General features: G+C 38.0%; 1 protein-coding gene across 1 annotated transcript in view; it reads left to right on the forward strand.

Moving 5' to 3' along the window:
* Positions 1–12,940, forward strand: part of ap3b1a (adaptor related protein complex 3 subunit beta 1a) — a 319,942-nt gene that overhangs the window by 173,653 nt on the left and 133,349 nt on the right. Inside the window, exons 16-20 of the mRNA XM_070879808.1 lie at positions 2,304–2,490; positions 6,070–6,200; positions 7,958–8,060; positions 8,793–8,907; positions 12,530–12,686. Coding sequence (XP_070735909.1) covers positions 2,304–2,490; positions 6,070–6,200; positions 7,958–8,060; positions 8,793–8,907; positions 12,530–12,686 — 693 coding nt within the window. The remainder of the gene's footprint in view (positions 1–2,303; positions 2,491–6,069; positions 6,201–7,957; positions 8,061–8,792; positions 8,908–12,529; positions 12,687–12,940) is intronic.

Here is a 12,940-nt window from a genome sequence, read left to right on the forward strand (position 1 = left end):
GCTATGTTACACTCAGTCCCTTCTTCCAAGTCATTAATATAGATTGTAAATAGTTGGGGTCCCAGCACTGATCCCTGCGACACCCCACTAGTTACTGATTGCCAACCAGAGAATGAACCATTTATCCCGACTCTGTTTTCTGTTAATTAGCCAATCCTCTATCCATGCTAATATATTACCCCCAACCCTGTGAACTTTTATCTTGTACAGTAACCTTTTATGTGGCACCTTGTCAAATGCCTTCTGGAAGTCCAAATACACCACATCCACTGGTTCCCCTTTATCCACCCTGTTTGCACAATCCTCAAAGAATTCCAGCAAATTTGTCAAACATGACTTCTCCTTCATAAATTCAAGCTGACTCTGCTTGACCGAATTTTGTTTTTCCAAATGAACTACTACTGCTTCTTTAATAATGGACTCCAACATTTTCCAAAGCACAGATGTTAGGCTGACTGGTCTATAGTTTCCTGCTTTTTGTCTGCCTCCTTTTTTTTAAATAGGTGTGTTACATTTGCAGTTTTCCAATCTGCTGGGACCTCCCCAGAATCCAGGGAATTTTGGTAAATTGCAACCAATGCATCCACAATCCCTGCCGCTATTTCTCTTAAGACCCGAGGATGCAAGCCATCAGGTCCAGGGGATTTATCTGCTTTTAGTCCCATTACTTTACTGAGTACCACCTCTGTTGGAATATTGTTAGTGTCCTCTACCGTAAAGACTGATACAAAATATTTGTTCAGAGTTTCTGCCATCTCCATGTTCCCCATTACTAATTCCCCGGTCTTGTCCTCTAAGGGACCAACATTTACTTTAGCCAATCTTTTTTTTCCCTTTTTATATACCTATAGAAACTCTTGCGATCTGTTTTTATATTTTTTGTTAGTTTACTTTCATAGTCCATCTTCCCTTTCTTAATCATTTTTTGTAAAATGTAATTTTTGAGCTCAGAGTATAAAAATGAAACAATGGTTAGTATGTGCAGGGTCCCTGTACAAGACTGCCTATAACTTGGCATGAATTGGCACTTGCTTTCAGGCCACTCGGATTTCAATTCAAACTGGGGTTGATCAAAGGAAATGTCACACAAGTGCAGTTGGGTGCTTTTCTGCAACCAGGAGCAGAGGACTGAGGGAAGAGACTTCATTTTGAGAAATGCTATGTTATACCTTTCCTGGGGTTGTTTAATTTGTGCATAACAGGGAAGTGTCTTATTCCCCAGTGGTAATAACCTGTACTTTGAGTCATTAATGGCAAATCGTGTACATGAATGACTTGAAATTCAGGACAACTGAAACCTTGTTTCATGAAATCATATCTGGCTGTACTTATTTGGAATTTTACCCACTCCAATCATAATTCCAATCATTAAAATAAGTAAGTATAAATGTGTTAACTTGGCAAATGTTGATTTAAAATCTGGACATTTCTGTGCTTTATTTACTCATATGAGCCGTTGCTATCACCAGAAATAAGTGACAAAGATTTAGGTGAAAAAAAACTCTCGGATTGCTGAAGCTTAATTTTACAAGAATGCGTGTTGTAAGTTTGTTAGCAAACATGTTTGTAGTTACAACTAACAGCGCTGGAAGGATGAGATCTGAATAGAATGACAGCAGGGCTATTGTCTTTCTGAAATAGAGGTAATCATTGACTGAAGCCATGACACTGGAGTCACTTATCTTGGTTGTAGAGGGCATCAGCAGCTAGTTACCCTGAGATAGAAATGGCTAAATACATTGCAAATAATTTGCAATAATACAGTTCGCTGATTCATATGGCTTAGTTAATGGTTCATAATTCAGTGAATAGCAGCTAAGTGCAGTCGGGCTCTGGGCACTGCACATGCCTTGGGGCAGTGTTGCTTCATAAAGCTTTACCTCTTTGGTAGAAATGTGCCTAGCCTAATATCATCTGATATGTTGATGTCCTGCATATTTTTCAGATTAAGTTTTGAGTGCTATGTTTTTAGTTGTATTTCTACATTCATTATCCTCACGTAGACTCTTCACCGGCTTTGCCATATATGATTATTTTTTAATGATGCCTTTCTTTCCACTTCAGCAGTTTAATAATCTAGCGCCTGGCTTCTTCTCAGGATTCAGCATTCACCTACTCAGCACAGATGAGGACATGTGTCTTAGCTAAAATTTCATTTGCTGCTTTTGGAATGTTTATTCCCAATGGAGCCACATTTGTTGGCCATGACCATTCATTTTTATTACAGCTCTGAATATGTTTATTCAGAGTTATCAATAATCATAAATAACATGCATTATTTTCTTGTTTTGTTTTGCCAACAGACAAAATTGCTTATGCAGTACATACTAAATGTAGCCAAGTATGATCAGAACTATGACATTAGAGATCGTACAAGATTTATCAAGCAGCTGATAGTTCCAAATGAGAAGAGTGGAGCTTTAAGCAAGTATGCCAAGAAAATATTCCTTGTTCAAAAGCCAGCACCAGTCCTTGAATCTCCATTTAAAGGTACTTTGTAATATCATCATTGTCTTTCAAGCTCGGGTTTTGTGCATAGGAATTGATAAGATAGGGTTGTTACCCTAGCATCAAGGGAAAGCACTTTCATTACCATGCATTCTACTTGTGAATGCAATGAAATCCCCAAAACTTGCTGTTTTTCACTTGTCCATGTCGGCAGGCTATTTGACTGTGGAGAGCAGTACCGCTGAGTCAATTGTATATTCCCTTGATGTCTCGATGTGCATATCAGCTATTTTATTGAAGCTAGAGTTTTTTTTATACTTGTGAGCAGTTACAATGTCCAGTTTGCCAGAGTAATTAAATGGGATCAGGAGAGACAACATTTGTTTTGTTGTTTAAAGACACATTGCATCCTGTATTCAGAAGAGTTATTGATACGGGGATCTTTTTCAAAAATAAATTAATGTTTACTTCACAAGTAGGATATATATACAGAAGATTCTTGTGCAAGATGGGTTCAGGTGAACAAGGCACTTCTGCCCATTTGACCTCTATTCGCTTACAACATTGAATTATCTCTTAAACCATTCTTCCTGACAACCCATTCCAGCTGCTGTGTACCCTCTTTTTAAAGGAATACTTCCTGAATGGCTATCATAAATTTGCCCTTTGTAACCTTGGACCTGTACCACCTTGTCCTGCTGTCCTGGCATACCTGGAAATTTTTGATTTTGATTTAATTTGTTTTTCCCATTAAGTCCCACATACCCCTATGGTCCTTTCTGAGGCTGAAGAGCAGTAGCTTATCAAGTCATTGCTCTTCTCTTTGACACCAGGCTGCAACATCTTTACTCTCCTGCGGTCCTTCTAGGGTATGGATGACTCCTTTTAAAATCGTGAAACCAGGCCAGAATGCAGGATTTTAGTATGACATGGTCATGGCACCAGACAGTTTCAGCGTAATCTCTGGAGATTTTAAATCAACGGATCTGGTAATAGAACCCAATGCCCTTGCCGTGTTTGTTGATTATTGTCATTTCAGATTACATTCACTAATTCTATTTGAATCATGAAATTAGAGACGTAGGCCTGAATTTTGCTACAATGGCGATATTGACGACGAGTGCCACAAGTTAGACAGTTGTGCACCCCGATCCTCCAGTGATGAATTTACACAAACAATTGTGCAATGGCAACCAAAAGTTTTTTAAAAATCCATGCACAGGCATCTTCCACCCTTCAGGATGTAGTTCGGGACCTAGAATATTAGGTCCTTCATTGAAACACCTATGAACTCATCCCTTTTTTGGCGTGGAAGCAAGTCATCCTTGATACGAGGGACCGCTTTTTATGATGATGATACACCAGTGAGCATAGCTGCGGTTTCCAAATGGCCAGCGTAATAAGCGATTGTGATGTGATGCTACTCTGGCCCGGAAGTGTTTAAAATGGATGTTTAAAGGTGGAACCGATGGACAGAAACAAGAGATTCAAATTCTAGAGAGCTAATTTGCCTCGAGGACTGTTTTTTATATCTGTCTGTTCAATTCATTAAATGGAACAGTAACAATCCCTCCTTCACGCTGAGGTTGTACAAGCAACACAGAAATCATAGGCTTTTAGTCTTCAGTTGCTCATGAAGTCTGTAACCTCAGTGCTATTTCTGACTTATCCCTTGGATTTTAGTAAGGTGTAACTTTGCACATCGTGATTACTAACTCCCACATTCACAACGAATGAATTAACAATCCGAATTACATTTTTTTTTTAATTATTAGGATGGTATTTGAAGGCTAGGAACTGGCAACCCGCTCCCACGGGTTTCTGTTCTGCACCACTGACTCGAGACACTGTCAGAACTGCGCCACTAAATTATAGAAAAACCTAATGAGGGCAACACAATTATTTCTTGATTTGGACAGTAAAGTGCAATTACTGTGATTGTACCAAACATACTGTGCCCACCTATTCTGCAGTGGTCTATGTGGCTGTGGTGATCACAGTGGCATTAATTCAGCAAACTTGATCTTGCCATTGATTTCAAGGGAGGGGAGAGCTATGATAATAGCTGCTCAACTTTTTCAGTGAGGAACAACACAAAAGTCCTAGAAAATGTATGGTGCAGTGTACATAGTAAGTGATTCGTGCTAAAATTTCTGCACCATAATGATGTACATCATAGATTAGATAAGTAATTTCTATAGTGCAAGTTTTCAATAAATTCCGTCCCGTTCACTTATAAAATGTTATAGTGTAAAGAAGTAATTTGGCCTGTGCTGACCGTATGAGATTTTCACTTTGTCCCATTCTCTACCTTTTCTCCATACACTTCAAATTTTTTGTCTTTCAATTATTTATCCACTTATTTTTAAAAGCTGTTAGGAGTTCTGCTTCCACCACTGCTTTTGGTAAGACCTACCACATCCTAACCCCCTCTCCACTTAAAAAATCCTCCTATGTTCTTTTGATATTGAATTTAATAGTCTAGCTTTTGACTCACTAACTAGCGAAAATCGCTTTTCCCTATTTGCCTTATTAAAACCAGTCATAATTTTGAAGACCTCGATCAGATGTCCTCTTACCCTTTTATGCTCCAATTGTAAGGAGAAACTTGGGCTTTTCCTTTACTAGAGCACAAAAGGTTAAGAGGACATCCCAACACTGCCAAACTCAACTCCCCACACACGCAGTACATACCTGCCTGAAACATGTTCCCTGCCATCCTCCTTTTATCCTGGGCAACACAGTTAAATTAATATTTAATTGTAATTAACACCACGATTTACAATTTCCACCCAATTACGCACATAATTATGGAATTAAGGCGCAAATATCTCACTCCGGCAGTACTTGGTAATAAGAACCCAATATGACTTTGAATCACAGTAAATCAATGAACCTAATCATAGACTGTACATTATGTGGGATCTGGTAGCATATGCTCCAATTTACTTTGAACAATGCCATGGGAAATCCACTACAATTTTTTCTTCAAGTACATTTTTGTACAATTGTCTCCCACTGTGACAGTATAAGCATTCTCTGAGTTTAGGTCATTTTAGAGGGATTCAAATGTCATTACCCCTGTATCGAACCAAAATAAGAAGGTTCTATGTTTTTATATTTTGAAGTTTGCCTTCAGTTCTTCAATTTTATATAGTATATGGCTTTAAAAACAGAAAACTATTGCAAAGTATTGTTTTTGCATTAATGAATTTCCATTTATGTTGCAGTTAACTTTTAAATACAATAGGAAAACAAGAAACCGTTCGGTTGGTAGCAAAACAGTATTAAAATTCTGGATGAGTTTTGTAGCAAGACATGTATGCGGATTGTTTAACTGTGCTGTCATTCTTAATATTCACAGTAAAGTAATTTTTAGAGGAGCTGCATTTCACAGCAACACCTCCAAACACACTGAATGATTAGCTTTTTTATTGACCATTATAGGTGAGATTATTGTAATCTATGGTCTGAAATCAGTTTTCTGACCTATGAGGAATCATTCTCATTTTTATTTATACTGTGACATTTGAGATAATGCACTACCAATTATCATTGGTGCTGATTAAGACTCTGTGACATAAAGCCCATATTTTTTTTCCTATTTTTTTCATTCAACAGATAGGGATCGTTTCCAACTAAGCACGTTATCGCACACTCTTAATCATAAAGCAAATGGGTATCTGGAGCTTCCAGACTGGCCGCAGACGGCCCCTGACCCTTCCGTCCGAAATGTGGAAGTCATTCAGCCAGTATGAAATTTTATTTCACTGAATGGTGGTGTTATTTGTGGTCAGATTTGTAAAGAGGAGGGAACAGAGAAATGATTTAGAATAGAAACTTGCGGTTTTTTATTTTATAACCTTACCATTGCATGATTAATGGAATATCTGAATAATTTGTTTTTGAGGCATGAAATGTGGGGTGGGGGGGGGGGAAATTACCAAAGATGCTATTGTTCATAGAATTGACGTTTAAAATATGAAAAATACTAAAAATAATAATTGTTCCGAGTTTAATGTCTATGTATAAACATTGAGGTTTTTAATTTATGGACTGCAACTTTAATAAGTTTACAGTTCTGTATATATTTTCTTGTAATATTTAGCAACTGACAATTCTTTTATAGTAGTAATAGTTTTTTCTCAAAATTGTTGTACAAAATTCTTAGATTATTTTTAAGTAGGGATTGCTTAAATTAAATGATTCCTATTTTAGCAGTCCATCTATAAACACTGCAATCTAACCTCTGACATAAATGCCTAATCACATCTTAGCCAATCTTAAGTGATGTCTTTCAATGGCAAAGAGGGAACCCAGGTGCCCCATGCATTTTAGCTCCTGTAGAGGTTTCTAAAAGTAGCCCCTCTTGTCTTATCCTGACCCCCATATGCTCCCCACCCCGAGATCCGCCAGCCACCCTCATCCATGCATACAATTTATAGTTATGATCCAGTTAACAAAATAGAGAAATTGAAGTTGGAAAACTGCGCCAAAATAGTCTTATGAAATTAAATGAACATATTCGGGCTCTTCTGTAGATCCAATACTTTGTGTAGGTTAAATTATTGTATAATATATATGTTCTTGATGGATGTGGTTAAAAATTATTTTAGTTAAGAATTTGACCTTTTTTGAGTTTCTCATTTGTTTTGACAATTACCCAACTTGCTAGGTCTATGCTAATTTAGTGGTATCATGCTGATGCTTCCACAGTAATGATCTTGAAGAACTGCATTCATTGTAATGACCCAGATTGTTTTTATTATGTATGTATACCTATAAAACTTAATTTTTGAATGTTTTGGTTTATTATTTAACTTACTACAAGTAATTTACTCTCAAATCTCTCGTCCCCCAACTTTTTTTTGATCATTTTCCCCCTTGTTCAGTAAAGTTGTAAATTTCCCATTTATACACTATTTTCTTTGCCTTGTGGACTTGCAGTGGAATAATGTATGTTATGTAGAGTACTTCTGGATTTTCTAAATTAAAATCCCCTGAGACACATACTGTCCAGCCTTAGAAGGATAGGCTGATGACCAGCTCGAAAGGCACTTTTTTTTTTCTGCCAATTTTCTCATCACCTCTCCCTTCCTAGCACGTTGACTCTTGCTGAGGTTCCGATCATCATGTGCCACTTCACTGAAGTGATCATTATTGAAATGTGAGCTTTGACGGTGAATGTTAGCAGGCAATTGAAATAAGGAAGCAACTGAACCTCCTTATCTGATGTCCACGCAGACTTATTTCCACGAGGAGTTGCTGGATAGCAGTTAGGAGCAGGGCCAGGAACCCTAGCTAATTTATTGCTCTCCCCCAACCCACCCTCCCCCCCCCCCCCCCCCCAAAATCTTCCTTGCCTCCCCTCCTCGTTTCCTTCAGCATCACATCTCTCTCCTCTCCTTTTCTTTGCTCTTGCTGATTTTAATTGCATGCGCTAGTACATTTTTTGATTTTCTTTGTCCAAAGCTGCAGGAAATCTAACTGTTTGTATGTTTGCAAACAGATTAAGGAACAAATAACACCTGTAGGTAAACTAAAAGGAAAGAAAGAGAATTCGGGGGACAAGTTTTACTCTGATTCTGAGGAGCAAGAAGAATCCAGCGAAGGTGAGTGAGTGGAGAGATTGTGTCATAAGCCTATTTTTCCAAATATTCTGGGAATATGGATTTTCTCATCTCCACATGAGGTCACCTCTTTGGAACTGCTTTCATACAAGTCACCAGCCGTTAAAAATTTAAAACAGATGTGTGTTTGCTATCATCGTCAGCCAGTGCCCATATGTGACTAGGCCAACTCCCTTACCACCTCTGCCTTTCCAGTGGTGCTGAAGAGTTGATGCAATAAAACTTCAAACATCCTACAACAAACTTGTAAAAACATTATGTAAATGAATAATCACCATGACCAAGTTCTATTAATGTGCAGGCAGACTCCGTGTTGCATTGTCTTTGACAAAACAACGACTATGATCTTTGATCTTTGCCTCCAAGCAACCTGGTGTCCAGCTCACTGCAGCATCGTAGTGGGCCTTAAATGCCAGTATAATATGCAAATTGTACTGCTTTAGCTATACCACATGAAAGGTGTTCAAGTACAAATTATTTTACAATCATATTCTAATTTATTACAGTATTACTGTTCCATAATATAGTCTGGTGCTGACTTTTAATCTTTTGTGTTTGGGTGGTTCCTAATACACTGGAACTATTACTATATATAACTCTAAAGGTTTATTTTAATTAATCTTGGATAGATACAATGGTTTAGTATCAATGGTGAACTTAGTCAAAAATTTGAAATGACAAAATAGTCTTAAACCTCTTCTCATTTAATCTCAGGTAGTGAATCTAGTAGTGAGAGTGGAAGTGACAGCAAGAATGAAGGCAGCAGTGCGAGCTCAAGTGAAGAGTCAAGTGACAGTGAATCAGAAAAAGAGAAAAAGAATGAAGAAAGGTAAAAGAAAGACACCCCAGAATTGTTCATGGTCTGTGCTTGAAGCAGGGTAAATTCAAAAGTAATCTGTGGAAGTATTATTTCAGTGAGCGAGTGGTAAGTCTATGGAATAGGCTCCCAAAGGAGATGGTGGGAGCAGACAGTGTTCATTCATGCAAATGCAAATTAGATAGTCAAAAAATAATATTTTGGGATGCAGTATATGAGTAATTTGAGACATGACATATGTATGGCATGTGTAGCATGCTTTGGAGGAACTGGTGACTTTGTACTTTTTGGTTCTCAACTTTCCACTACTGGGGGTTTTGTCGCCTTACATTTGGGTCTGTTGTCAAAGATTATCTGCCATGATTAGTTAGCAACGCCATTATCATTGCATCCTGCAACTACCAAGATGGTAGAAGACAAACTCAATGGACCTTGGCCTATCTTGTCAAGCAATCCCGACATAAACGATAATAGTTGCAATAAGTCTGTAAAGTAGACGTTCGAAAATGTATCAACTGAGTCCAGTGTCTCAATATTGCAGTAATAAACTGGACAAACTGATGGCCATCTTCACAGTTTGTGATCAACTTCTCAGCATCTTGTATGAAAGCTGAGGTGTTTGAGAATTAAAACCCCAAACCCAGAGGGTCACAATTTGTAATTGCAGTTTTCACTAACATTCAGACTTGATTGCCCTCGTTAGACAAAAACTGCTTATTTACCCCTAGATTGCTTGGTGTTATTGCAGTGTTTGTCAGGGTTGGTGGAATTGGGAATACTAATTGCACCCCCCACAGTAGGACAGTTTATGTGGATTCAAGACTGGGAAACCAAATTATGAAGATGTCTTTGACTTAGAATTTCCATAATTTGTTTGGTAGAAGGCATTGAAATATATGAAAGGGGGAAAAATAGAAGAAAACTTTCTCCCTGCATCATTCTTCCAGTTTAGTTTATATCTATGAAAGAAGCTCCATTACGTGAGGCGAAACACTCTGCTGCAATAAGTACCGTGTGACCCAGCTAAGATAACAGTGATGGGTTGCTTTAAATGTGAACGGGGAAGGGGGGCCATCAGATTGAGAGGCAGCACCTTAAGGCGCAAGACAAATTGGCTGCCATTAGAGCTGAAATTTATGCTATTGATTTAATCTTCATTTAATTAGCATGGGTTTGCCTTTTCCCTGATTATACTGATGGTATTTATTATGCCACTGTTTCACATGATAAAAAGTACACACTACTAATTTGAAAATCCAGAATCTTATTTGACAGGTTGCACTCTTGCCTGTCGGTGATTGCAAAGATCATTGCCCTTTCATGCGTAGGTTGCTGCTGATGCTGTTGATGAGTGTGCAGCTCGGCTTTTTTGTAGCTGACAGCACTGATTGGGGTATAGCACGCACTCTGCTCCTTTTATTATAGACAGTAATTAAGGCAGCTCACCCTGCCACTTCATAACAAATACAGCATAATGCCTTAATTATAACTTTATTAATTTAAGTCAGGATTTAATGATTTTAAAAGTGATTTATATTGTTTTTCCTGTTTGGAACAAATGAAATCTGTAGTTTAAATTAATGCTGGCTTTTCATTTCTGCAAAAGTTAAAAAGCCAGTTACCAATAAATTCTGTTTATTAGATTAGCATTGGAAATTATTTGTGGTAAGGTAAATATCCATTAATCGTCAATAGGGGCAGAGGAAATGTAGCAATTTTCCACCTAACTGAATCCAGAATTTGAAAAAATATATACTTTTCTGATGTTCAAGAACTAACAAAGGTTCACCAGATTGATTCCTGGGATGAGAGGGCTGTGTTATGATGAGAGATTGTGTTGAATGGGCTGATAATCTCTCGAGTTTAGATCTCATACAAGATTCCGAAGGGGGTTGACAAGGTAGATGCTGAGAGGTTGTTTCCCCTGGCTGGAGTGTCTAGAACTAGGGGACACAGTCTCAGGATAAGGGGTAGGGCATTTAAAACCAAAATGAGAAGGAATTTCTTCACTGAGTTGTGAATCTTTGGAATGCTCTGCCCCAGAGGGTTGTGGTTGCAGAATCTCTGAATATATTCAAGGCTGAGATAGATAGATTTTTGGAGTCTAGGGGAATCAAGGGATGTGGAAATCAGGCAGAAAAGTGAGTTGAAGTCAATGATCAGCCATAATCTTATTGAATGGCGGAGCAGGCTCAAGGGGCCGCACGGCCTACTCCTGCTCCTATTTCTTATGTTCTAATAGTGTTTCCATGTCGTCTCCCAACTGAATCTAGTAGAGTTTACTGTGGGTTGTGAAGTCTTACAACATTTACAATGGAGCATTTCACATTGGTCAGACTTTCATGTGCTGTGGTCCCTTCCACTCCGATGCAACAAGAAGTGGCAAAGCTGCTGCTATCCCTTGTACCCATTTAGATTCCTCATAAGCAGGCACCTAGTGCTGTAATACTGCTCATCTCAACTAGGTATGTAGCCATGCTGGTATCCAAGGTAGATCAACAGGATAGGTAAAGCAACACTTAAGTGAAGTCACTCACTTATGTCCTCTGGTGTTTGGGAGGAGCACCATCGAACAGAGCATGATCATTCTTGGTTTGCATTAATGTTCCCATATGTATGCTGAATTGGCATAAAAAAGCTGGATGGTGAGTTTTTTGGGGGGTGGTGGGGGGGACAGGACAAGTAACGAGCCAGTGCAGGGAGGATTATAATAGATTTAATTGCAAAGATTTATCTACCCCGTATTCACTTGAGCACACATTTTGTAGTGTAAAATCCATTTGTCAGTGAACTTCAAAGCATATGTAGATAAATAATAGAATGTTACAGCACAGAAGCATTCAGCCCATCAAGTCTGTGTTGGTGCTTTTCTACACATGAGCCAATTAGTTTAATCCTAAACAAAAGTTTAAAAACTGCGTATTTTTCAACAAAACAGACCAGAAATGCTTAGCAGGTCAGTCAGCAACTGTGGAGAGAGCAGATGAGTTAATATTTCAAGGAGATACTCTTTGTCAGAATGCTCGTTTAATTCTCTCCTGCTAGCTCTCTATAGCCTTTAATGGTCCTTTTTTTAAGCAACTATTTAATTCCCTTTCAGCAGCAATTTGTCGTAGAGAATTCTAAATTCTCACCATTTTCTGTGTCCAGGGATCTTTACTAATCTCTCCTTTAATTCTTCTTATGGTTACTTTAAACTTATGCCAAGGTGTTAACATTTTGCAGACCAATGGTAGAAATCGATCACTCCTAACCTCTCCGAACTCTTCATAATCTTGAAAACCGTTGTCGAGTCCCCACTTAATCTCTTCGGCTCTCGTGAATAAATTTCTCGTGTATTTGTTTAAAAGTTTAAATATAAAATAAATATCAATTTGATTAGCAATGAATTATGTGTTCTGAACACATGAGGTATTTACATCATATAAACGCTGTGAGGAAAATGGTAACATTTTACTTCAAAATTATAACACATCAACAAATATTTGAAGAATGTGGATCCAGAAATTAGTCATTTGAAATATGCCTAAATCTTTTCTTTGTAGTTGGCAATAGAATTTTTTATGAAAGATTATTTGGGCTGAAAAAAGACACACTATGTTGGTTTTCAATTTTGCAATGTTTTCGTCTTCAGTGAAAACAGCGACTCAGAAAATAACAACCAGGCCAAAACTAAATCCAAAAAGATGAAATCTGCAACTTCCTCCAATTCAGAGGACAGTTCATCTGAAGAAGGTTCAGGTTCTGAATCTGAGAGTGACTCCGAACCAGAGAGCACAGTGAAACAAAAGGTAACTTGTAATAAGTTCGACTTGTTACTCAAGTAGGCAGGGATGTGTATGAAAATAATGACTGGAAGATGTAGGGTTTTTTGGGTGCTGGAAAAGATTGTTGCCAATATTAGTGAATTGCCAATATTGGTTATTGATTACAAATCAACATCTATTTTCACCTGTTCCTATTGGGCAAAATTGAATAGTGTACATGAGGAATGTACCAAGTTATCGGGAATTCTGCTTGTATCACAGTGGTCCCTCTTTACTTA

Source organism: Pristiophorus japonicus, chromosome 1, assembly GCF_044704955.1.
Source record: "Pristiophorus japonicus isolate sPriJap1 chromosome 1, sPriJap1.hap1, whole genome shotgun sequence".
NCBI classification, from domain to species: domain Eukaryota; kingdom Metazoa; phylum Chordata; class Chondrichthyes; family Pristiophoridae; genus Pristiophorus; species Pristiophorus japonicus.